The following is a 25,657-nucleotide window of genomic DNA, read 5'->3' as shown; positions in this document are numbered from 1 at the left end:
ACTCACATAATGACACGCAATACATTCAATATTTGGGATAAAGTATATAAAAAAATTAATTGGGAAATATAATTCGCCACTGATAGGATTATTTGAAAACGATTACTTTGCACCGGGGAAAAAAATCAATAGGTGGAGGGTGGTTAAAAGAGGAGAGGGTACAATTGAGGGATGTGATGAGAGAGGGTCAAGTTTTACCCCTATACGAAATAAAAAAAAAAAAAGGGAATTTAGGGAAATGAATGAATGGCGGTAGTTACAGTTATGTCACTTTGTAAAAATTTACCTCAGCCTATGAGAATAAATGAGGAATTGAAGCCCTTGGAAAGGTTATGCATGTTAGAGAACACCAAGAACATGATATCAAAAATACTTGTACACACGGTCAGAGAATCCGTCGGAATGTGTCCTATCGGACCGTGTCGTCGGATAATCCGACTGTGTGTGGTATGCATCGGACTGTTTCCGTCGGAATATCCGTCGGACCCAATTTTCCAACATGTTGGAAATATTTCCCGACCAACTGGTTCGATCGGACATACTCCGATCATGTGTAGAGAATTTTGATCGGACCAAGTGCCACGCATGCTCAGATCAAATTCCTACACCAAAGCTATTGGCTACTAGCCTGAATGTAGTCCCATCGTAACGAAATTACGTCATCACGTTCTGAAAGATCGGATTTTTCGCCAACTTTATCCGACCGTGTGTATGCAACAGTATCAGACAAAATCCGACGGGCAAAATCCGACGGATTTGGTTGTGGAAATCTCCGACCGTGTGTACAGGGGCTTAAAGATGGATGAACTGGAGACTCCGCCATTCATGAACAAATGGAAAGCGACATTAAAAAGAAAATTTTGATACTAACCCACGGTTCGGAGGTTGATAGTCGCACGGCAGAGATGAATTACAAGTGTTTATCGAGATGGTACGCTACCCCGGATAAAACTAGTAAATTTTAGGCTTGTGCAATTCGTTTCGTTACGAATCGAAAATCGGCCGATTTTTGCATGTTTTGGACATTCGGATGCATCCAAATGTCAGAATAAAAAAATAACGAATTACAACGAATACGAAAGAAATATAACGAATTAATTCGAATGAATTTCGACATGATTCGGTAATTCTTTAAAGATCTAATGAAACAAAAGGTCAGCTCAAAGTACATCTTATAGTCCAATCAGCTAATTAATTTTGTGTCGGAGGTTGGATTACTGGCAAAGTGCATTCCTGAGAACTGAGTTAGAAGGGTGTTGTATTGTATTTGAGCCGAGGAGAAGAGACGTTGTCATTGTGTGTGTTAAAAGATTCAATAAACAAACAACTTTCCAAACTACGAATCATTATCACGAATGTCTATACATACATAAATAGCGAATTTCAACAAATACTAACGAATGAATTCGACACTCTACGAATAATAACGAATTATCCGAAAACGTATTAACGTAGCATAACGAATATAACAGAACGAAATTATGTATTTTACGAATGACAACGAACCGAAACTAAACGAAATTTTCCGTTGTCACAAGTCTAGTAAATTTCAAGGGGAAACTTCAGCAGACTGTTGGAGAGGATGCGACGCAGTAGGAAGTATGGGTCATCTATGGTGGGGTTGTCCTATTATTAAAGAATACTGGGGAAAAAAAATCTCCAGTTAAATAAGAGAAATCACTAAAAAAAGAAGGTAGTGAGCGATCCATGGGTCATTTTGCTGCATGGAACAAAGGAGGGTACTGAACAATATAAAGATTCCTTGGTGCCACACCTTTTAAACGCAGCAAAGAGACTCGTACCTAAAAAAATGGAGAATGGCGGAGAGCCCAACCGTGTGGGAATAGGTAGACGCAGTAGAGGAAACTTATAAAATGGAATGTTTGAAGCATAATTTGGAAGAGAGAAACAAAGAGATAAGGGGAAAGTGGGAGTGCTAGAGGGATTTTAAAAGAACTTGGTATTATGCCGAAACTATAAGGTCACAGGAAATGGATAAATAAAGAATTAATATCATAAGACAAAGGATTTAGAAGGCCGTTCAGAGGTGGGGGGTGGGAATAAGGAGAGGGTGGAAGGCGGGCGTTAGAATAAGCCCTTGTACACACGGTTGGACATTTCGACAACCAAATCCGTCGGATTTTGTCCGTCGGATTTTGTCCGTCGGATCTTGTCCGAAACTGTTGCATACACACGGTCGGACAAAGTTGTCGAAAAATCCAATCTCTCAGAACGTGATGACGTAATTTCGTTACGATGGGACTACGTTCAGGCTAGTAGCCAATAGCTTTGATGTAGGAATTTGATCTGAGCATGCGTGGCACTTTGTCCGATCGGAATTCTCTACACATGATCGGAGTATGTCCGATCGGGCCAGTTTGTCGGAAAATATTTCCAGCAAGTTTGAAAATTTGGTCCGACGGATATTCTGACGGAAACAGTCCGATGCAGACCACACACAGTCGGATTATCCGACAACACGGTCCGAAAGGACACATTCCGACAGATTCTCCGACCGTGTGTACAAGGGCTAAGAGAAAGAAGAAGAGAAGTAATCCCGAGATTAAATAAGGATGAGTTCATTTTACCATACGGATAGGGGGAGAGGGAGGAAGGGGAAGGAGCGGAGGGGAATTTTTTAAAAATAAATGTAATATATATATATATATATATATATATATATATATATATATATATATATATATATATATATATATATATATATATATATATATATATATAACATAATATGCTTTAATAATAAATCCCCCCCTCCCCCCTACATTTGGGGAAAGATAAATATAACAATATACAAGATACACTAAGGCCACGATGATGTGGAATAAGATGAGACATGAGGGACATTAAGGTGACCTAGGTTTCTGGAGTTTGAAACACTGAGGTGGCAAAAATAAAAAAAAATTAACTTAAAATTACTTAAAAATCATACAATGTGATTTTCTGGATTTTTGTTTTAGATTCTGTCTCTCACAGTTGGAGAGGACCTATGATAACAATAACAGACCTCTACATGCATTGTAATTAGGAAAACCTGCAAAATCGGCACTGTATCCAATACTTGTTCTCCCCCACTGTATGTGATAGGAGAAGCAGTCCAGGCTCTCCTTTGTTGAATAAAGAGGATTCTACAGATGTGTTTGGCGATTATTTCAGATATGATGGTGCTGACTACACTGCAGCGATCTCAGGAATCAAACAATACATAGAGATCTGCCAGTATCTGCTCTACAATGCTGTGAAATACCTAAAAAAATAAAGTTTGCATCATTTTGTATTCTTGCCCTCCGTGGTTGGAGGAGCGCTCACTGACCTCGATAATACTCTGCGCCTGGTGTGAGTGTACAATGAAGAATCACTGACAGGTCTTATATAAGTCTCAGAGGATCTGGAGTACTCATCCAGGGTAGAAGTGCTGACATAGGTTGTGGCGTCAGTGTGCTCTGTCTATCGGCACGCTGACTGCACTTCAGGCTTTATATATACAGAGGAAGATTCCCCAGGAGCTTTCCCCGTCTGAGAGATTTCTACAATCTGCTTTACTCTTTCTGCTTTATTTATGATAATGAATTATTATCATAATGAGCAGCACAGGACACAGGAAATCCAGCTGGAGCACAGGGCCATATTTCCCAGAAGGTACTTGTAGGACCATGTCTGGTACATGCCACCAAATGTTCCTATGGTAGTAAAGTGACGCTGAATTCTGTTTTTAAGAAAAAATCTATTCCAATCTGTATTCTTAACTCAGAAAAACCGCTGCTATTGCTCTCAACCTCCTCCAAATCTCCCATTTTTTTTCTCTTTTTGCTTTTGTGATCTGCCTTCTTGTTAGAGGGTGACTGCCCATGGCCCCGCTATACGTAGTAATGTAGCCACCATCTCTTGTTCACTTGGACTAGGGACTGTGGACCATAGATTAAAGACTGTAGACTGTGGACTGTTGGCTTAGACTATGGAATGTACAGTAGACTATAGACTGTTGACTGTGGACTTAGACAATGGAATGTAGACTATAGACCGTAGACTGTTGATTATAGACTACAAACTGTGGCTAATGGACAATGAACTTTGAGCTACTGTATGGACTTTAGGCTATGAACTGTGGTTTATGGAATATAGACTATGGACTGTGGACCAAGGACTGTAGACTTATGATTGTGGACTGTGGACTTTGAACTATAGACTATGAACTGTAGACTGTGGACTATAAACAGTAGACTAGGGGCTGTGAACTATGGACTGTAACTAAAAGACTGTGGACTCTAGGCTGTGGCCCATGGACTATGTACTGTTGAATGTAGACGACGGACTGTGAAATTTGGACTGTAGACTATGAACTGTGGACTAGAGATTGTGAACTATGAACAGTAGACTAGGGACTGTGAACTATACAGTATACTGTGGACTTTGAGCTGTGGATCATAGACTATGAACTGTAGACTATGGGGCTATGGGCTGTGGACTATGGGCTATGATCTGTAGACTATGGGACTATGGGATATGGACTATGAACTGTAGACTATGGGACTATGGACTGTATACTGTGGACTATGGATATTAGGCTGCATTGCTGGGCACTGATCAGGCTGCATTGCTGGGCATACCCCTTGAAATTTCCCACATTTTGTCATGTTATGACCAAAAACGTAAATGTATTTTATTGGGATTTTATTTGACAGACCAACACAAAGTGGCACATAATTCTGAAGTGGAAGGAAAATGATAAATGGTTTTCCAATTTTTTTACAAATAAATATATGAAAAGTGTGGGGGGTACATTTGTATTCAACCCCCCCCTGAGTCAATACTTTTGTAGAACCCCCTTTTTCTGCAATTACAGCAAGTCGTTTTGGGGGTGTCTCTACAAGCTTTGCACATCTAGAGAGGGACATTTTTGCCCATTTTTCTTCTTTGCAAAATATCTCAAGCTCTGTCAAATTGGATGGAGAGCGTCTGTGAACAGCAAATTTCAAGTCTTTCCACAGATTCTCAATTGGATTTAGGTCTGGACTGTGACTGGGCCATTCTAACACATGAATATGCTTTGATGTAAACAATTCCATTGTAGCTCTGGCTGGATGTTTCGGGTCGTTGTCCTGCTGGAAGGTGAACCTCTGCCCCAGTCTCAAGTCTTTTGCAGACTCTAATAGTGCGTACACAAGATCGGACTTTGCAGCAGAGGTCTGGCGTACTTTCCAAATGAGCGGACTTGCACACACACACAACCATACACGAACGGACTTTCCAGCGCACTAGGTCCGGCGGACAATTCGCTGGACTTTTGGTGGAGGTCCGCCGGACTTTACAAATAAACGGACTTGCCCACACACGGCCCGCCCACCCCAAAGCACCTTGTCCCCATGTTGATGAGGACAAGGGTCTCTTGCCGACAACCCTGGCCGTTGGTTGTCAGGGTCTGCGGGCGGGGGGCTTATCGATGTTCGAGCGCCCCCTTTAATAAGGGTACCCCCAGATCCCAGTCCCCCACCCTATGTGAATGTGTATGGGGTGCATCGTACCCCTACCCATTCACCTGAGGGAAAAAGTGTCAATTAAAAAACACACTACATAGGTTTTTAAAGTAGTTTACTAGGCAGCTCTGGGGGTCTTCTCTGCGCTTTCCGCTCCTTCTCGCCGTGCTCCTCCGCTATCTTCTGCTCTTTTGCTGCTCTTTTGCTAGCGGAGGAGCCCCTCTTTCTCCTTCGTCATCATCGCCGTCCGGGGGTCTTCTTCCGACTTCGGGGGTCTTCTTCCGACTTCGGGGTTCTTCTTCCTACTTCTCCACGCTTTCCGGTTCTTCTCATCGGGGTCCTCCGATATCTTCTGCTCTTTTGCCTCTCTTTTGCTAGCGGAAGAGCCCAGCTTTCTCCTTTGTCGTCGTCGTCACCATCGGGGTCCCGGGGATGCGGGGACTATAACGTCATAAGGGGCAGGGTCACCATATGACATCACCTGGTGACCCCGCCCCTTATGCTTATATAAGTCTCCATGCACCGTGTCCACGGCCTTACAGCGGGAAAGAGTGTCATGTCAACATCGGAAAAATTGAAGAAAGAAGAAGAAGACGGTGACGGCGACGACGACGAAGGAGAAAGCTGGGCTCCTCCACTAGCAAAAGAGCGGCAAGAGAGCAGAATATAGCAGAGGAGCCCAGCGAGAAGAACCGGAAAACGCAGAGAAGTCATAAGAAGACCCCCGAAGTTGGAAGAAGACCCCCGAACAGCGACGACGACGATGAAGGAGAAAGCCGTGCTCCTCCGCTAGCAAAAGAGCGGCAAAAGAGCAGAAGATAGCAAAGGTTCCCGGCGAGAAGAACCTGAAAGCGCGGAGAAGACCCCCATGCACCCGTTGAACAGTTGCAGAAAAATTGGGCCTTAGGCACTGGTGCTGGTGCCATGACACTGCAACCCCTCACAGATACTCTAGTTGGAGCGCAGGAATGAGCCCTGCTGCAAAGTATTGCATCACAAATTGTAATTACATGCCCCTGTTAAACAGGGGCTGAAATATTGGGCCTTAGGCACTGGTGCTGGTGCCACAACACTGCAACCCCTCACAGATACTCTAGTTGGAGCACAGGAATGAGCCCTGCTGCAAAGTATTGCATCAAAAATTGTAAATACATGCCCCTGTTAAACAGGGGCTGGAAAATTGGGCCTTAGGCACTGGTGCTGGTGCCACGACACTGCAACCTCTCCCATATACTCTAGTTGTAGTGCAGGAATGAGCCCTGCTGCAAAGCATTGCATCAAAAATTGTAATTAAACGCCCCTGTTAAACAGGGGCAGAAAAATTGGGCCTTAGGCACTGCTGGCAGTGCCCAGAACCAAAAATAGTTGCTGGCAGCACCCAGAACCAAAAATGTTCTTCCAAGCTATCAGCAGGATCATTTAGGAGGAAGAGGATAGTCGCTCAGCATCAGCATAGGCAGTCTTGAAGGGATCTGACATTTCAAACAAAATTATTCGGTTACATCAGCTTCAGGTGCTTGGTAGCTGGTGGCCACGTGACGGAGAGGGGATATTTAAACCCAGCCATCTAAATGCTGGCCAAGGAGTTAAGTGGAGCTCGGGATATCTTTTAACCGCTGTGTCAAGGTATAAAATCAGCCCTTTTGGTCTCTTATGGACAATGTTAGTTTGGCCTTTTTTCTGGAAATGTTTGGTCATCTGGTATTTACTTGATATATATGTGCTTTTTAACTAGGTCGATCATTGGGAGTCCCTGGTCTCTAGGGGAGGTGCTTTGTACCTGCTTGAGGACTTGGTTGACTGTTGGGACCAATCTTTTTCTTTTTGGGGATCCATTGTGATGCCCCCTATAAGGGCTCTGGATGCCATAAAAGGTGAGAGGTCTAGTATACATTCTTTGAGCACATTGATCTTTTGATTCTTGATTCATAATGTGGTGGGACTGTGGACATATATTGCCACTGTGGGTTTCTCTTGTGTTTGTCCCTATTCAATATTTTATTTTATTTTATTGTCTCATATAGACTCTGTTGGTGTAAATAATTATCCATCAGGCAATTGCCTATTGTGCGGTCTACCCCGAGCTCCTGAAGTTATCTTAATGTGTCTATTTATCTAGTAGTGGGAGGTAGGTACAGATCGGTATTTCAAGCTTGTTTTGAACTGTTTCCTGCTTCCCTCTATTTTTGTTTGATTGCTTTTTTCTTTTCTTTTTTATTGTTCAATGCTATTACAGGTATTGTGCTTGCATGGTATAAAAATTCTTGTAGCAAATCCACCCCTCTCTATGGGTATTCTGGCTCTTTTATGGACCATTCTTTGGCTTGCATGTACAACGAGATCTTTGGGAATTACCTTTATACTGGATCACACCATCATGCCCCCCATTTTGGAGGTAGGGGGAACATGCAATATCATGTTTTGTAGTGGGACATATTTTCAGTATCTCTCTAGGGGGTATAGGGTATGGAGCCACACGCCTGCAAAAATGTCTATTCTCTACTGTTTTTGTAAATATAGCTTGTATGTACTATTATGTATAAATTTCTGTTTTTCTTTCTAGTCATATACATCTAGAGTGAGATATATTTCTCTGTATATTCAGAAAAAGTACTCTGCGTCCTTTTTCCTGAAGAAGCCACATAGGCGAAACATGTCGAAAAAAAAATGGGAACAGAGTGTTTTATGTATTTGAGTACTGTAATCCCTGTCTTTCTGTAGTAGGTTGTATGTATAGACCTATGTTAGCAGGTATTATTGCAGACATTGCATTTTCTCCTTTTAACTTTGTCTAAATAAAAATGTATTTGTTGTTTTAATTTGTCATTCTGTGTTACTTGTATTATTATGTACCTTTAAAGTCCTGTATCTCCAAGCTTTTTCCATGTTTCTTCAAATTTTGGGATGTTGGTACTACATTTTGCAGTTTTGGAACTAACCTCTATCTAATACTTTCAAATATATCTTCTTGCAGAGGTTATCGCGAGTAGGAAAATCAATTTCCTTGCCAAAAGAATCAAAAGAATATTCTTATAGGTTCAAAGGGTTGTCTCTGCAACACCGACAAAACCAGATTCAAATCCTATGGGCACAAGAGTGTTCTGACTGGTGGATTTATCCGAGTTACCCCTTGTATGAATGCCCAGACTAAAGAATTCGAAGCAAGCGGCCTTTGGAAAAACACTGCCAAGGCCGAAATCTGGCCCTTGATTGTACTCAAGGCCAGTTGCATTTCTACTCCTAATTGTAGAAAGGCCAGAATTCCTCCTATGACATACTTACAAGGATGCCACCCTCAGTTTCACATCAAGTGACATAAGCCTTCCAGATCCTGTAATAAATGGTCCTAGATGCCAGATTTCTGGCATTAATCAGGGTGGTTACTACTGAACCTGGCAACCCCCCAATTTTTTAGAATATGGGCTACAAAAGCCACACCGTTAAATGTAACGTTTGTAAGGCAGGATGGAATACCGGTCCCTGCGGCAGCAGGTCCGGACGAGGTGGAAGAGTCAAAGACTCCCCTACTGCCATTCTCACAATCCCTGCATACAGGGTCTTCTGGGCCATGCCGGGGCCACTAGGATTACTGGCTTCCCTTCTTCCCCGATACTGTGAAGCAGCCATGGTAGCAGCTGAACTGGAGGGAATGCATAAATCAGTAAAAAATTATTCCACGGGATCACTAACCCAACTACTCCGAGTGCAAGTGGATCCCTTGTTCTCGCCACAAAGTTGTCAAACTTCTTGTTGAACCTGGACGCCAATAGATCTACGTCTGGCATACCCCATCTTTGGCATATGACCAAAAAGACATTGGGATGTAGAGACCATTCTCCCAGCCAGAGGCGGCTCTATAATTAGGCAAATTAGGTGGTCATCTAAGGCCTCACACTCACGGGGGCCTCACGGCTGCCTAATTTGCAGTGTTTAACAGTGGTTTCCCAGATGTTATGCAGTGAAGTCACCAGGAGCTCTGCGGTGATCTACCATCAATCACAGACAGCTGATGGGTGTCAGAGCTGATTTTTGGCTTTGCTGACTACCCGATCCAGTTACTGGACTCTGGCTATGCTTTGACTATGCTTACTCTATTCACCTTTTTATTTTTATTAATAAATAAATGTGATTACTAACACTTCTGCCCCTTCCAAACTTCTCAGCCTAACCTCCTCCTTTGACCTGAAACAGTGGATACATGATCCTACTCACTCCGAAGGCAATATCCTTGACCTCGTTTTCTCTCACCTTTGCACTCCATGCAACCTCTCTAACTATCCATTCCCTCTCTCTGATCACCACCTTATTAGTTTCACTCTCTCCCTCTCCTTCACCTCCTCTCCCTCCAACCGCATTAAAGTTACCCGCAGAAACCTACGTCATCTCAACCCTTCTCTTCTCTACTCTGCTATTGACGACCTCTACGACAAAATCTCACCCCTATCCTGCACCAACCTAGCCACTTCTGTCTACAACACTTCACTTCTAGCCTCTCTGGACTCACTGGCCCCCCTCACTACACACAGAATCAAGCCCCGACCCTTTCAACCTTGGAAAACAGATGTCACTAGAAGTCTGAAAAAACATAGTCGTGCTCATGAGCGCCTGTGGCGTAAGACTAAGTCTCAGAGAGATTTCAACCAATATAAATCTGCCTTCCAAAAATACAATTCTAGCCTCCTCTCTGCCAAGCAGAACTATTTTATCACTCTCATCAGCAACCTATCATCCCGTCCCCGTCAACTCTTCTCTACTTTCAACTCTCTACTTCGTCCTCCACCGCCTCCACCCGCCAACTCATTCACTGCCCATGAGATCGCCAATCACTTCAAACAGAAGATTGATACAATTCGTGCAGAGATCTCTACTGTTCTGATACCCTCCACGCTTCACACATCATGCCCACAGGCACAATCATTACTTCCCTCTTTTAACCCCACCACTATAGACAAAGTTGCTAAACTACTTGGTAATGTCCACCTTACCACCTGCCCTCTGGATCCTGTTCCCTCGCAAATGCTGCGTTCACCCTCTGGCTCTATGCTGCACTCTCTAACTCACATCTTCAATCTCTCCCTCTCTTCTGGCATCTTCCCCAACTCTCTAAAACATGCACTTGTCAAACCCATACTTAAAAAAACCCTCACTGCACCCATCCAATCCTAACAACCTAAGCCCCATCTCCTTGCTCCCCTTATTATCCAAACTACTCGAACGTCTGGTCTACAACCGACTGAGCGTCCACCTCGCTGATAATAGCCTTCTTGATCCCCTTCAGTCTGGATTTCGTCCTCAACACTCCACAGAAACTGCTCTCCTAAAACTAACAAACGATCTACTAACGGCCAAAACTAATCGACATTATTCTGTACTCCTCCTCCTGGACCTCTCTGCTGCCTTTGATATGGTTGACCACCCCCTCCTTCTCAAAAAACTCCACACCTTTGGTCTCCGTGACCTTACTCTATGATTGTTCTCTTCCTACTTATCCAACCGCACCTTTAGCGTTTCTTACAACTCTACTTCCTCCTCTCCTCTTCCTTTCTCTGTTGGGGTCCCCCAAGGTTCTGTTCTTGGACCTCTCCTATTTTCAATCTATACCTCCTCCCTGGGTCAACTCCCTCCCACGGCTTCCAATACCACCTCTATGCTGACGACACCAAAATCTATTTCTCTACCCCTCAGCTCACTCCCTCTGTCTCCTCACGTATCACTAATTTACTATCAGATATATCAGTCTGGATGTCACATCACTTCCTCAAACTCAATCTATCCAAAACCGAACTTATAATTTCCCCCCCCCCCCCCCCTCCATATGCCCCTTCCCCTGATCTCACTGTCAAAATTGATGACACTGGACTCTGAACTCTCCTTCAAGCAACACATCCAATCACTGTCCAAATCCTGCCGCCTCAACCTCCGCAACATCTCCAAAATACGCCCCTTTCTAACCAATGACAAAGCTCTTAATTCACTCGCTGGTCATCTCCCGCCTCGACTACTGCAACTCCCTTCTCATTGGCTAACCTCTACATAGTCTATCACCTCTTCAATCCATCATGAATGCTGCTGCCAGACTCATCCACCTTACCAATCGCTCTGTGTCTGCTACTCCTCTCTACCAATCTCTCCACTGGCTTCCGCTCAGCCAAAGAATTAAATTCAAAATACTAACAACTACATACAAAGCCATCCACAACTCTGCCCCCAGCTACATCACTAGCTTAGTCTCTATATACCAACCTACTCGCCCTCTTCATTCCTCTCAAGACCTCCTGCTCTCTAGCTCCCTCATCACCTCTTCGCATACTCGCCTCCAGGACTTTTCCAAAGCCTCCCCAATCCTATGGAATGCCCTACTCCAATCTGTCCGCCTATCTCCTACTTTATTAGCTTTTAGACGATCCCTGAAAACACTTCTCTTCAGAGAAGCCTACCCTACCCACACCTAACAACTGTATTTTCATTTTCTCCATCAGCTCATCCCCCCACAGTTATTACCTTTTGTTTCAACTTGACCCTCCCTTTTAGATTGTAAGCTCTAACGAGCGGGGCCCTCTGATCCCTCCTGTATTGATTTGTATTGTAAGTGTACTGTCTGCCCTCATGTTGTAAAGTGCTGCGCAAACTGTTAGCGCTATATAAATCCTGAATAATAATAATAATAATTTAATTGTACTTCTGACTTGGTCCGGTTCAGGGTTTCTGACAGAAGGCGAAGGACATTTAGAAGATACAGTCAATCCACTTGTTGGTAATATTTTTTACAGATTGGATGAGCAATATCACCGCATGGATCAGTTTTCCATGGCGTTACAAACGTTCCTGAGTCGCACGGGTCACCTGAAATCCCCCACTTCTCCGGTACAACCTATGTTGCAGGCTGTTCCTGCTGCTGCGCCAGTCTCTGTGCAGGCACCCGCCTTGAGTATTACCTCTATAAGAGGTATGTCTTGTTCCGACCTGCTTCCCCAGCAATTTGGGTGGCGATCCAGTTCAATGCAGAGGGTTTCTCAACCAGGTTGAGATTTACTTTGAGATGCTGCCCCAGGCGTTTCCCACTGACAGAAGCAAAGTAGGTTTCGTGATATCTTTGCTTTCTGAGAAAGCCTTGGCCTGGGCAAACCCTCTATGTCTTGAGTCACCCTGACTTTGTGGCCTCCTTTAAAAGGGCATTTGACGTTCCCGCATGCTCTGCTTCTGCTGCCAAGTGCCTCATGTCCATCAAACAGAGTACGAGAACTGTTGCCGACTACACCATTGAGTTCTGTACTCTGGCAGCAGAGGTTGCTTGGAACAATGAGGCCCCCGTGGCTGCTTTTTCTCATGGTCTCTCATGGTTTACTTACTAATTAGGTGGCTTCTGAAGGCAATTGGTTCTACTAGATCATAGTTGGGGATATCCGAGTAAAGGGGGCTGAATACAAATGTATGCCCCGTTTTGCAGATATTTATTTGTTAAACCTTTTTTTCAAAACCATTTTTCATTTTCCTTCCATTTCACAATTATGTGCCACTTTGTGGTGGTCTATCACATAAAATCCCAATAAAATACATTTACATTTTTGGTTGTAATATGACAAAATGTGGAAAATTTCAAGGGGTAAGAATACTTTTTCAAGACACTGTATACACAAAAACTTTTTTATTTTTGAGGTGGGGGAAACTTGGGTGAATTCCCAAATTTTTTTCCCAGGACTTGACTGCTGCTGCAGACTTTGTACCACAGACTGTAGCCTATGAACTGTAGACTATGTACTATGGGCTATGAACTGTACACTGAGTACTATGGACTGTAGGCTATGGACTGTAGATTATGTACTATGTACAATGGGCCATGAATTGTAGACTATGTACTATGGGCTATGGATTGTAGACTATGTACTATGGGATATGAACGGTACACTAAGGACTATGGACTGTAGACTATGTACTACGGCTATGGACTGTAGACTGTGTACTATGGGCTATGAACTTTAGACTGTGTACTATGGACTGTAGCCTGTGTACTATGGGCTATGAACTGTAGACTGTGTACTATGGACTGTAGACTGTGTACTATGGGCTTTGAATTGTACTATGGGCTATGGACTGTAGACTGTGTACTATGGGCTATGGATTGTAGACTATGTACAATGGGCCATTAACTGTAGATTATGTACTCTGGGCTATGGGTTGTAGACTAAGTACTATAGGCTATGTACTATGGACTGTAGACTATATACAATGGGCCATGAGCTGTAGAATATGTACTTTGGGCTATGAACTGTACACTAGGTACTATGGACTGTAGACTATGTACTATGGGCTATGAACTGTAGCCTGTGTACTATGGACTGTAGACTGTGTACTATGTGATATGGACTGTAGACTGTGTAATATGGGCTATAGACTGTAGACTATGTACAGTGGGCTATGAACTGTAGACTATGTAATATGGGCTATGGATTGTAGACTATTTACTGTGGGGTATGAACTGTAGACTATGGACTGTAGACTATACACATTGGGCTATGAACTGTAGACTGTGTACAATGGGCTATGGATTGTAGACTATGTACAATGGGCCATGAACTGTACACTATATACTATGGGCTATGGATTGCAGATTATGTACTATGAACTATGGACTGTAGACTATGTACAATGGGCCATGAACTTCAGACTATGTACTATGGGCTATGGATTGTAGACTTTGTACTATGGGCTATGGATTGTAGACTAGGTGCTATGGACTGCAGGCTATGGACTGTAGACTATGTACAATGTGCCATGAACTATAGACTATGTACTATGTAGACTATGAACTGTAGACTTTGTACTGTGGACTGTAGACTGTGTACTATGAGCTTTGAACTGTAGACTGTGTACTATGGGCTATGGACTGTAGACTGTGTAATATGGGCTGTAGACACATGACCACCACACATGCCCACCACACATGACCACCACACATGACCACCATATTCGCCCCAATCACAGGGCGCAACATGGCGGCGGCCGGATCGCAATCACTCACAGGGGACACAGGCAGTTTGATAGAGGAGTGACACAGTGGTGCAGCGCCCCCCCCCCCCCTCAGCCTGAGCGGCTGTGGCCCTGGCCAGCCCCTTTGTACTCCCCTGACAGCACCCTGTCAGCCCATCCTACTAGCTATGATATGCTAGGGAAGCATAGAGACCCATAGGAAACCACAGAGACCAAGTAATGATATGACTGGGTCTACAATAAGGTCTGTAATGGGAACATTTTATTTTAAAATGCCCTTATCATGTTGTGAAAATGGATGGGACCAGTGCAAGCAAAATATAAGCAGATTAAGCTTTAGCTTTAAATGAATGTCTCTAGGGTGAATATCAAAGAAAATAGACCAAATTACATTAGTCCCAAATTGATTTTATTAAATTGTCATCTGTTTGAAAATGTGTCCTAAAGTGTTTTTGATCTCATTGTTCCTCAGGCAAAATATAATGGGGTTAAAGACATGTGGCACATAGGAATACAGGCAAATGATGAGAACATTGACATCAGCGTTGGGAACCAACTGATATTGATTGTAGCCGTACTCCACTATCCGCGGGATGAAGAAGACGGTGATGATGAACCAGTGCGTAACACATGTATTAAACATCTTCAGCCAGTTCTCCGAGTTCATGGTCAAGCAGATCGTGCCTATGATAATGATATAAGACAAAATGATGAATGATAGCGGAGTCATGTGCATAACAACTCCAGCATAAAAACTATTGGTGCGAACAATGGTGGAATCTATACAGGAAGTAAAAGCCACCTTGGAGAGGGAGCAGTAGATGTTCCTGATTTTGTTTGGACCACAATAAGGAAGTGGAAGAGCCCAACTTGCAACAAAGAGGCCAACAAATCCACAAAGAAGCCATCCGATGGAGCACAATATGACCGCCACCCGATTGGTCATGATGGAGTGATATCGAAGGGGCATGCAGATGGCAACGTACCTGTCCAGGGCCATTAACATAATGGTGAATGAATCAAGGCAGTTCAGAGTATGGACTATTGGCATCTGAATGAAGCATCCGACAAAAGATATGGTCCCATCTCCTGACCAATACTTGGAGATGATTTTCGGTAGAGTAGTCGTGTCGTAGAGAATGTCAGAAATGGCCAGGTTGAGGATGATTAGGTACATTGGTTGATGAAGGTGTTCTCTCAAGATGATTAACAATACCACGGTGGAGTTAGCGCACAATGACATGACATAGGCCAGGAAGAAAATGGTGCCAACCAAGGCATAGAACCTTTCCTGAAGACTAGGGAAACCAACCAGAACAAACAGTACTTGGTCTGACACGTTGGCCATGTTCCTCAAAAGTTCCTGGAGGTGTCACTGGGGGACAAGAAAAAAACAAATGTTAAAGTACAGAACCACACTCTGGTTTTCTGTTTACCGCATTACCTCTACGTAAGATAAGGAAAGAAAAAGAGCTTATAGGTGTGGTGCAGCACGTTGCGATAGGTATAACACACTCAGTCCCAATGCAATGAAAGAACTTGTATTGAAATAATGCAGAGACAGTGCACAAATAACCCTCCTTGTCAGGAACCTTTCGCTGACGCTAGTTAAGTGCCTACCAGGCACGGTACCTGTTCCTACTCTACCAACTCAGGAAAATGTGTGCCAAGCCTGGGAGCTAGGATGTTAAAAAGGCCCTGCCTGACCTATGATGGCCACCAGAGACACATGGAGCGGCAGCATCCAATGGAATAACTTCCCCAGTCACCCAGTAAAAAATATAGGAATCTATTTCCTTCTACCTTGAGTGTTGAGGCGCCCTCTTTCTCCCCAGCCAAAATAGGCCTTCCAAGTGCAATTGTAGATCTTACAAGAAGTAGATTTTCTCACTTTGGGCAAGGTGACAATTACATTTCAGTCTAGGGTGCCACTGGTCTCTTAGGACCCTAACAATGGCCCTGCTTATCTGCACAGGGTTTGTGCTTTATCTCCTTGTGTTTGTGTAGATTTTATTTCACAGCCCAAAAAATCTTAAACTTCATGATATCTCCAAAATATGTCCCTTCTTAAGCTGGCCATAGAGGGATCGAAATTTGTCCAGTTCAGACTAATTTTCGATCCATCTTAGTCCTTAGTACAACCAGCCTGTTCATTTTTTTAACTCGATCACTGTATTCTGTTGGTGGGAAGGTTCCCTGCTGGCAGCACACAACAGCGCTACGGGAGGAATTCCCCCATTAACGCTGACTATGTTGATGGGGGAATCAAGCACTTTTCTTTAGGTTGAAGGAAAGAAAATTGCATAATCTACAGGCTGCCTTAACCAACGACAACACAAAACTACTACTTCACTCTCTTGCTGTCTTTCACCTCAACTATTACATCTCCTTCCTTGTTTGCTTACCTGTAGATAGACTATCACCCAATCCATCATGAATGCTGCTGCCAGACTCATTTACCTTACCAACTGCTCAGTGTCCGCCTCTCTATTCTGCTAATCCCTCCATTGGTTTCCGCTCACCCAAAAAATACAGTTCAAAATACTATCAACATACAAAGCCATCAACAACCCTGCCCCTAGCTACAGCACCAACCTCATCCCAAAATACCAACCAAACCGTTCTCTTCACTCCTCCCAAGGTCTTCTACTTTTTAGTTCCCTCATCACCTCCCATTCTCACCTCCAAGACTTCTCTAGAGCCTCTCCCATCCTCTGGATGTATCTACCTCAATCTCTCTGGCTATCGCCTCTGTTCACCTATAGATGATCCTTGAAACACTGTCTCTTCATAGAAGCCAATCCCACCTCCACCTCCACCTAACAACTGAACTTTTATTTTCTCCATCAGTTCATCCCACATACTGTAGGTATTACTTTTTGGATCACTTGACCATCCCATTTAGAATCTAAGCTCTCAAAAAATTAAAAAAAGGTCCATATGGAAAAGAAAATGCTGAGTGTTGTAAGTACCCCTGGTAGTTTTATATGATTTGTACCTCAAACCTTGTAACTGTCACATTTGCTGGACAGATTGGTCTGTTACAAGAATTGGAAAAATAATGGATCTACTGGCAGGATCAACAAGTAAACTATTATACAGGTGGACTCAGAAAAAAACTAAATTGTTGTGGTACTGACAGATTGCACCATATATATGACATTTTTTACTTTGCCAAGTTAAAAGTACTTCTCTCAAGTGGAACTTTACCTCTACCACACATGCAGGTTGGGAGTGGGCAGGCTTTTTATTGTAGATGAGACATCATACTACGGTATGAATTTTCTGCAGCAAAACTTACTTATCTGCTTGGAAACCTGGTCAATATGTCCAAAGATGCTGAACCTGCAGAAAGACCTTAACCACTTGAGATCCACGCTATAGCCGAATGACGGCTACAGCGCGGATCTCCTTTTCCGGGACTACGTCTATTGACGTAGTCCCGTGCACGAGCAACCTGCGCGCCCCCTGAGCGGCGCGCATTGCGCGCTCTGTGATCGGCGAGTCTACGAGACTCGCCTGATCACCGATCCGTGCAAGGGGTCGATCCCGACCCCTTATCACGTGATCAGCTGTCAGCCAATGACAGCTGATCATGTGATATAACGGAGCCGGTAATCGGCTATTATTCCTCCTCGCGCTGACAGCACGAGGAGAAAAAAAAAAGCCGATCACCGGCGGCCAGCCCTGCCAGTGCCCACCTGCCCCCTGCCAGTGCCCACCTGCCCCCTGCTTTGCCTGCCTGAATAAAAAATGTGTCCCCCCTGTCAGTGCCACCCAGCAGTGCCCATAGTGCCACCCAGCAGTGCCCACAGTGCCACCCAGCAGTGCCCACAGTGCCACCCAGCAGTGCCACCCAGCAGTGCCCACAGTGCCACCCAGCAGTGCCCACAGTCTGCCTCAACAAAGGTGCTGCACCCCAGTGCCACATATCCATGCCCAGCAGTGCTGACCATCAGTGCCCAGCAGTGCCGCCCATCAGTGCCCAGCAGTGCCACCTATCAGAGCCACCTATCAGTGCCACCTATCCGTGCCCATCAGTCCCATCTATCAGTGGTACCTATCAGTGCCCCTTAGTGCCACCCATCCGTGCCACCCATCTGTGCCACCCATTCGTGCCATCTTATCTGTGCCCGTCTTTGCCCATCAGTGCCGCCTTATCTGTGCCCATCGGTGCCGCCTTATCTGTGCCTAATAGTGCCGCCTTAACTATGCCTATCAGTGCCCACCAGTGCAGCCTATCAGTGCCCACCAATGTAGCCTATCAGTGCCCACCAGTGCTGCCTATCAGTGCCCACCAGTGCAGCCTATCAGTGCCGCCTCATCAGCGCATTTCAATGAAGGAGAAAAATGACCTGTTTGCAAAATTTTATAACAAACTATTAAACATGATTTTTTTTTTTTGCATCTTTTTTTGTTTGTTTAGCAAAAAATAAAACTCCGAGCTGTAACTAAATACCACCAAAAGAAAGCTCTATTTGTGGGAAAAAAATGATAAAAAATTTCATTTGGGTACAGTGTTGTATGACCGCGTAATTGTCATTCAAAGTGCATCAGCGCTGAAAGCTGAAAATTGGTCTGGGCAGGAGGGGGGTTTAACTGCCCAGTAAGCAAGTGGTTAAAGAACCTGGAAAACCCAGAGAACCAAGAGAACCTGGGGAACATGGAGAACCTGGAGAAACTGGGGAACCCGGACAACCTAGAGAATCAGGAGAACCTAAAGAACCTTGAGGAATATGTTGGCTTCAGCCCAGGAACTCACAGGCATCACATCACCAAAGAGAGGGGTGTATTTGTGGCTTTAGCTTTGGCTACAGTCAAGGTCTTTTTTTTCGGCACAGAATCCCAAAGGCTAACATATCTAATACCATTTTATTAGTCATGAATCTTCATAAAAGTTTAAACCTTTGAAGAGTAGTGGTACTATTACATAATCTGACTCTTCCTCGTGAGAATTGTCAATATACAGTATCTCACAAAAGTAAGTACACCCCCCACATTTTTGTAAATATTTTATTATATCTTTTCATGTGACAACACTGAAGAAATGACACTATGGGGGATATTTACGAAAGGCAAATCAACTTTGCACTGCAAGTGCACTTGAAAGTGCACTTGGAAATGCAGTCGTTCTAAATCTAAGGGGTAGATCTGAAATGTTGGGAAGCTTTGCTGATTTTATCATCCAATTATGTGCAAGCTAAAATGCTGTTTTTTTATTTTAGTTGCATGTCCCCCTCAAATCTACAGCGACTTTACTTCCAAGTGCACTTGCAGTGCAAAGTGGATTTTCCTTTCGTAAATAACCCCATTTGCTACAATGTAAAGTAGTGAGTGTACACCTTGAATACCAGTGTAAAATTGCTGTCCCCTCAAAATAACTGTGAAAATGTCCAAATTGGGCCCAAAGTGTCAATATTTTGTGTGGCCACCATTATTTTCCAGCACTGCCTTAACCCTCTTGGGCATGGAGTTCACCAGAGCTTCACAGGTTGCCACTAAAGTCCTCTTCCACTCATCCATTACATCATGGATCTGGTGGATGTTGGAGACCTTGCGCTCCTCCACCTTCCGTTTGAGGATGTCCCACAGATGATCAATAGGGTTTAGGTCTGGAGACATGCTTGGCCAGTCCATCACCTTTACCCTCAGCTTCTTTAGCAAGGCAGTAGTCATCTTGGAGGTGTGTTTGGGGTTATTATCATGTTGGAATACTGCCCTGCAGCCCAGTCTCCGAAGGGAGGGGATCATGCTCTGCTTCAGTATGTCACAGTACATGTTGGCATTCATGGTCCTCTCAATGATTTGTAGCCCCCCCTGTGCCGGCAGCACTCATGTAGCCCCAGACCATGACACCCCCACCACCATGCCTGACTGTAGACAAGACACACTTGTCTTTGTCCTCCTCACCTGGTTGCCCCCACACACGCTTGTCACCATCTGACACCAAATAAGTTTATCTTGGTCTCATCAGACCACAGGACATGGTTCCAGTAATCCATGTCCTTAGTCTGCTTGTCTTCAGAAAACTGTTTGCAGGCTTTCTTGTGCATTATCTTTAGAAGAGGCTTCCTTCTGGGACGACATCCTTCCTACAAATAATACATTGGGGTTGATTTACCAAAACTGGTGCCACCGGCTTCTAACTTTGGCTTGTTCAGTTAAAACAGATGTATGGGTTTGGGGGTCCTCCCCCCCCCATCATACCCAGGTCTATCCCCTGGTGCCTCTTCGCTGAGAACCAAGGGATCAAACATCGCCGATGGCTCGGTTCCCACAGCTCCCCGAGCAAAGAGCTGTTGATTGTCAATCAGCATCTCTTCTGCTCTGGAGTGCTGAGCTGTGGAGGGACAGGGAGCGGCCATGTCAGCGGCCTCGCTGAGAGGCTTAGACGGCTATGAGTCCTGTGACATGAGCAGAGAGGAGACTTCAGAAAGATCTCTGCTGAAAACGGGTCACAGGAGTGCAAATCAAATTGTACTCCTGTGACCCATAGGAGAAGCCCAGCCAAACGAGCTCCGACTGGACTTCTCCTTTAGGTTTTGACAAAAAACCTGGAAGCTGATGATTGGTTTCTATGCAGAGCTGCACCACATTTTGCACTCTGCAGTTTTAGTAAATCAACCCCATTGCATTGATTTAGGAATTTAAAAAAAAGGTATCCTTCATCAATTCCAGGAAAATTTATATAATGATTGCTGTATTTTTGTGATTGTGAATGTAGTCACCGTAGAATAAACATTTTTACACTTTTTTACATTAGAGCCCCTAGTGCTGGCACCTTTCAGAGCCCCCAGCACTGGCACACATCAGAGCCCCCTGCACTGGCACACATCAGAGCCCCCTGCACTGGTACACATCAGAGCCCCCCAGCACTGGCACACATCAGAGTCCCCAGCACGGGCACACATCAGAGCCCCCCAGCACTGGCACACATCAGAGCCCCCAGCACGGGCACACATCAGAGCCCCCAGCACGGGCACACATCAGAGCCCTCAGCACTGGCACACATCAGAGCCCTCAGCACTGGTACAGATCAGAGCCCCCAGCATTGGTACACATCAGAGCCCTCAGCACTGGCACACATCAGAGCCCTAAGCACTGGCACACATCAGAGCCCCCAGCATTTGTACACATCAGAGCCCCCAGCACTGATACACATCAGAGCCCCCAGCACTGGTACACATCAGAGCCCCCAGCACTGGCACACATCAGAGCCCTCAGCACTGGTGCATATCAGAGCCCCCAGCACTGGCACACATCAGAGCCCCCAGCACTGGTACACATCAGAACCCCCAGCACTGGTACACATCAGAGCCCCCTGCACTGGCACACATCAGAGTCCCCAGCACTGGCACACATCAGAGAACCCAACTCTGACACATATCAGGGGCTCCAGCATTGGCACACATCAGAGCCCCCAGCACTGACACACTTTAGAGAACACAACACTGACACATATCAGGGGCCCCAGCATTGGCACACATCAGAGCCCCCAGCACTGGCACACATCAGAGAATACAACACTGACACATATCAGTTTCCCCAGCATTGGCACACATCAGTTTCCCCAGTACACATTCCTTTCCCCAGTACTGGTACACATCAGAGCCCCCAGCACTGGCGCACATCAGAGCCCCTTGCACTGGCACACATCAGAGCCCCCAGCATTGGCACACATCAGAGCCCCCAGCACTGGCACACATCAGAGCCCCCAGCACTGGCACACTTTAGAGAACACAACAATGACACGTATCAGGGGCCCCAGCATTGGCACACACCAGAGCTCCCAGAACTGGCACACATCAGAGAACACAACACTGACACATATCAGAGCCACCAGCACTGGCACACATCAAAGAACACAACACTGACACATATCAGGGGCTCCAGCATTGGCACACATCAGAGCCCCCAGCACTGGCACACATCAGAGCCCCCTGCACTGGCACACATCAGAGCCCCCAGCACTGGCACACATCAGAGCCCCCTGCACTGGCACACATCAGAGCCCCCAGCACTGGCACACATCAGAGCCCCCAGCACTGGCACACATCAGAGCCCCCGGCACTGGCATATATCAGAGCCCCCATAAGTTTTCCTTAGATTTGTGACCCAGCCTTGTACCACTTACAGGAGTCTATGTGTCCTCCTGGAGAAGGTTCTGTCCATGCTCTGCACTGTGACATCGCACTAAACACCACGGCATTTATATGAAGGTGGTTTATGCTGAGATGGTCCCCGATGACTTATAGCAGTGTGAAAATTTTAATTGCATCAAGCATAGTCTCATGAAGGACCTTCTTCCCACAGATTCCCTTTGGAAGTTCTTGTTTTTCTACCATCAAAAGTGTGACTGTTCATTAACGATATTTTGGCAGAAGATTTATTTATAACTGTATTAATTAGATCATGTTCTTCCTGTGATAAACATCTCCTATAAAGTATACATTTTAAAGGAGTTTATACATTAGAGCAGAAGGAAGACCAAGGGACAGAGGGATTTTGTTTCAAAAGAGGGAGAGTCCCTCCAAATTTGAGACTGTTAGGAGCTACCGTATGTTGAACATGTGTAGCACCCACCCATTTTGGTGGGTGCTAAATAGATTTTCTGTACATAGTGTTAGGTAAATTTGGCCAAGGCGGGGCGTTCCACTTTTTAGGCCTGGTTGTCTGTTTTGGGAGGTGGGAGTGATAGAATAGAGGGAAGTGTGGCCACCTACACTCTGGCTCAGAGAGATCCCCTTTACCTTCCAGTGGAAATATTCGGGAAGGGAGGCTGGACTTGGGACTGGAGTGGCAGGCGTTCTCTATTATGACCAGTGTAATTGGGGAAAATAAACCTGAACATTGTTCGGTGTTATTTTGCTACCAGGATTCGATAGGAGAGGCATATTGGGTGTATGGCGGGATGGCGTGGCTACGCTATGATGAGCAATTCCGTCAACGGAGAGCAGTGAGGCCGGAGTTGAGATGGGACCACAAGGACATCAGCTTGTGGATGTGATTGATGACGACAGTGAGGGCTCCAGGTCAGAGAGATACCCTTTACCCTCCAGTGGAAATGTTCAGGAAGGGAGGCTGGACTTGGGACTGGAGTGGCAGGCAGCTTGTATAGAGAGCTCTGGAGCAATCATTAATTTGTGTTGGCAGGGGCATGACTCGCATATAAGCTGGAGGTCAAATGCTTCCGAAAAGAGTTCCTGGGAGGAGGAGGAGCTGGAGCAGGAGAGATGTAGTGTGCAGTGGGAGCAGGCTTGAAGGCCCGGGGGTTCGGAGACCCCAGTGCTGGATAGCAGGAGCGGGTTTGAAGGCGTGGCTGGAGGACACCCTGGGTACCCTCTTGGAGCGGCCAAAGCAGGAGTCAGGTGCTGAGGGGAGTAGGTGGCCCTTGGCAAAGGAGGAGGATGAAGAGAAGAGGAGGTACAGGCTTTTCCCGAGGACATTTGCCAACTGGCTGCAGGCATTCGCTATTATGACCAGTGTAATTGGGGAAAATAAGCCCGAACATTATTTGGTGTTATTTTGCTACCAGGATTCGATAGGAGAGGCATATTGGGTGTATGGCGGGATGGCGTGGCTACACTATGATGAGCAACTCCATCAACGGAAATCAGTGAGGCCAGAGTTGAGATGGGACCACAAGGACATCAGCTTGTGGATGTGATTGATGACGACGGCGAGGGCTCCAGGTCAGAGAGATACCCTTTACCTTCCAGTGGAAATGTTCGGGAAGGGAGGCTGGACTTGGGACTGGAGTGGCAGGCAGCTTGTATAGAGAGCTCTGGAGCAATCATTAATTTGTGTTGGCAGGGGCAGGACTCGCATATAAGCTGGAGGTCACATGCTTCCGAAAAGAGTTCCTGGGAGGAGGAGGAGCTGGAGCAGGAGAGATGTAGTGTGCAGTGAGAGCAGACTTGAAGGCCTGGGGGTTCAGAAACCCCCTTGCTGGATAGCAGGAGTGGGTTTGAAGGCCTGAGGGTTCAGAGACCTCAGTGCTGGATAGCAGGAGCGGGTTTTAGGGCCTGAGGGTTCAGAGACCTCAGTGCTGGATAACCCACACAGTTGCTATGTAATCTGGAGGAGAAAACCGGGCGTCCCAGCCTGGGATGTACCGGACCATCCGGAGGAGGAAGTAGATGAAAAACGGACAGAGGAAACTGGAATGGACCTTCTGTGGCAATCATGCACTGTCGATGGGAGAGAGGAAAGGGAGTGCAACCCAGCAGTGTTTATCCATCAAGGACACTTTCCAGAACTGACACTGGGCGGATTGCAGGAGTCAAGGTAGGCGGTAAGGCCTGGGACTTTTAATATCCATAACCCACAGCATCTTTCAGAGGGATGCTGGTCGGTTCAGCAAACGAAAGTACAGAGTATCAGAACTAAATAGAAGTTTTCCCCTTAGGAAAGGCGGGACTTTTTAGGCATAAACTGTAACACCTACAATAGTTTGTAAGAATATATAAAATACTTTTATTGAAACATAAGAAAAAAAGAAAGAATATATACATTCATTTATACATTACAAAAGAAAAAAAAACATTATTTCCTTCATATATTCATATTCATAAAACCATAAGACTGTTTTATACTTATTTTTCCTAAGGCGTACTCTTATCACATTGTACGTATGCACATTCGGAAGATGTAAAAACAATTGAACAAAATAAATATTGTGCGTCCAATGTAGCCTACGAATTACGGAGTCTTAAGCTCCTTCTTCAGGAATCTACAAAACATAAGAAAAAAATATATATGCATATATACACACATTTTTTCAATGGAAGAAAAGGAAGAAGGGAGAGGAGAAAAAAAAAGGGGGGGGCACACATCACCTCTACTTTCTTCACCCCAAGACGCAGATATGGGCCCAACGGGGGTCACCTTTCTGGATGAAAACCGGGACCGCAGTGGTAGGTTAGCTGTAGGGGAGGAGAACCGAGAGTGGAATGGATGCATGTAATTACACATGCCTTTATTCAGATAAATACTAAGAATATTTTGTTGGAACGAAAATATGGGTATAGAGAGTTTTTTATATATCCCCTCCCAGTTAATTCCCATTGTTGTCCTAAAATAGAAGGACAACCCTAAAGAGGGAAAATATATATAGAAAAATGTATAAAGATCATAGTACAATAAACCAAAAATGTCAAACTACCTTTTGGCTGATC

At 45.0% G+C, this 25,657-nt stretch overlaps 1 protein-coding gene across 1 annotated transcript; it reads right to left on the bottom strand.

Moving 5' to 3' along the window:
• Positions 1-14,892: 14,892 nt before the first annotated feature.
• LOC143926799 (olfactory receptor 6B1-like) lies at positions 14,893-15,849 on the bottom strand. The gene has a single exon (XM_077450846.1). The coding sequence runs from the start codon at positions 15,826-15,828 to the stop codon at positions 14,893-14,895; it is 936 nt and encodes a 311-aa protein (XP_077306972.1). The 5' UTR covers positions 15,829-15,849.
• Between the last annotated feature and the right edge of the window lie 9,808 nt (positions 15,850-25,657).

Source organism: Lithobates pipiens, unplaced genomic scaffold (genome assembly GCF_037356315.1).
Source record: "Lithobates pipiens isolate NorthernLeopardFrog02 unplaced genomic scaffold, aLitPip1_a1.2 Scaffold_23, whole genome shotgun sequence".
NCBI classification, from domain to species: domain Eukaryota; kingdom Metazoa; phylum Chordata; class Amphibia; order Anura; family Ranidae; genus Lithobates; species Lithobates pipiens.
This window is presented reverse-complemented; position numbering and strand designations above follow the sequence as displayed.

What these genes read in the sequence shown, in the direction of transcription:
- LOC143926799 (XM_077450846.1), bottom strand. Translation starts at nt 15,828, where the DNA reads ATGGCCAACGTGTCAGACCAAGTACTGTTTGTTCTGGTTGGTTTCCCT.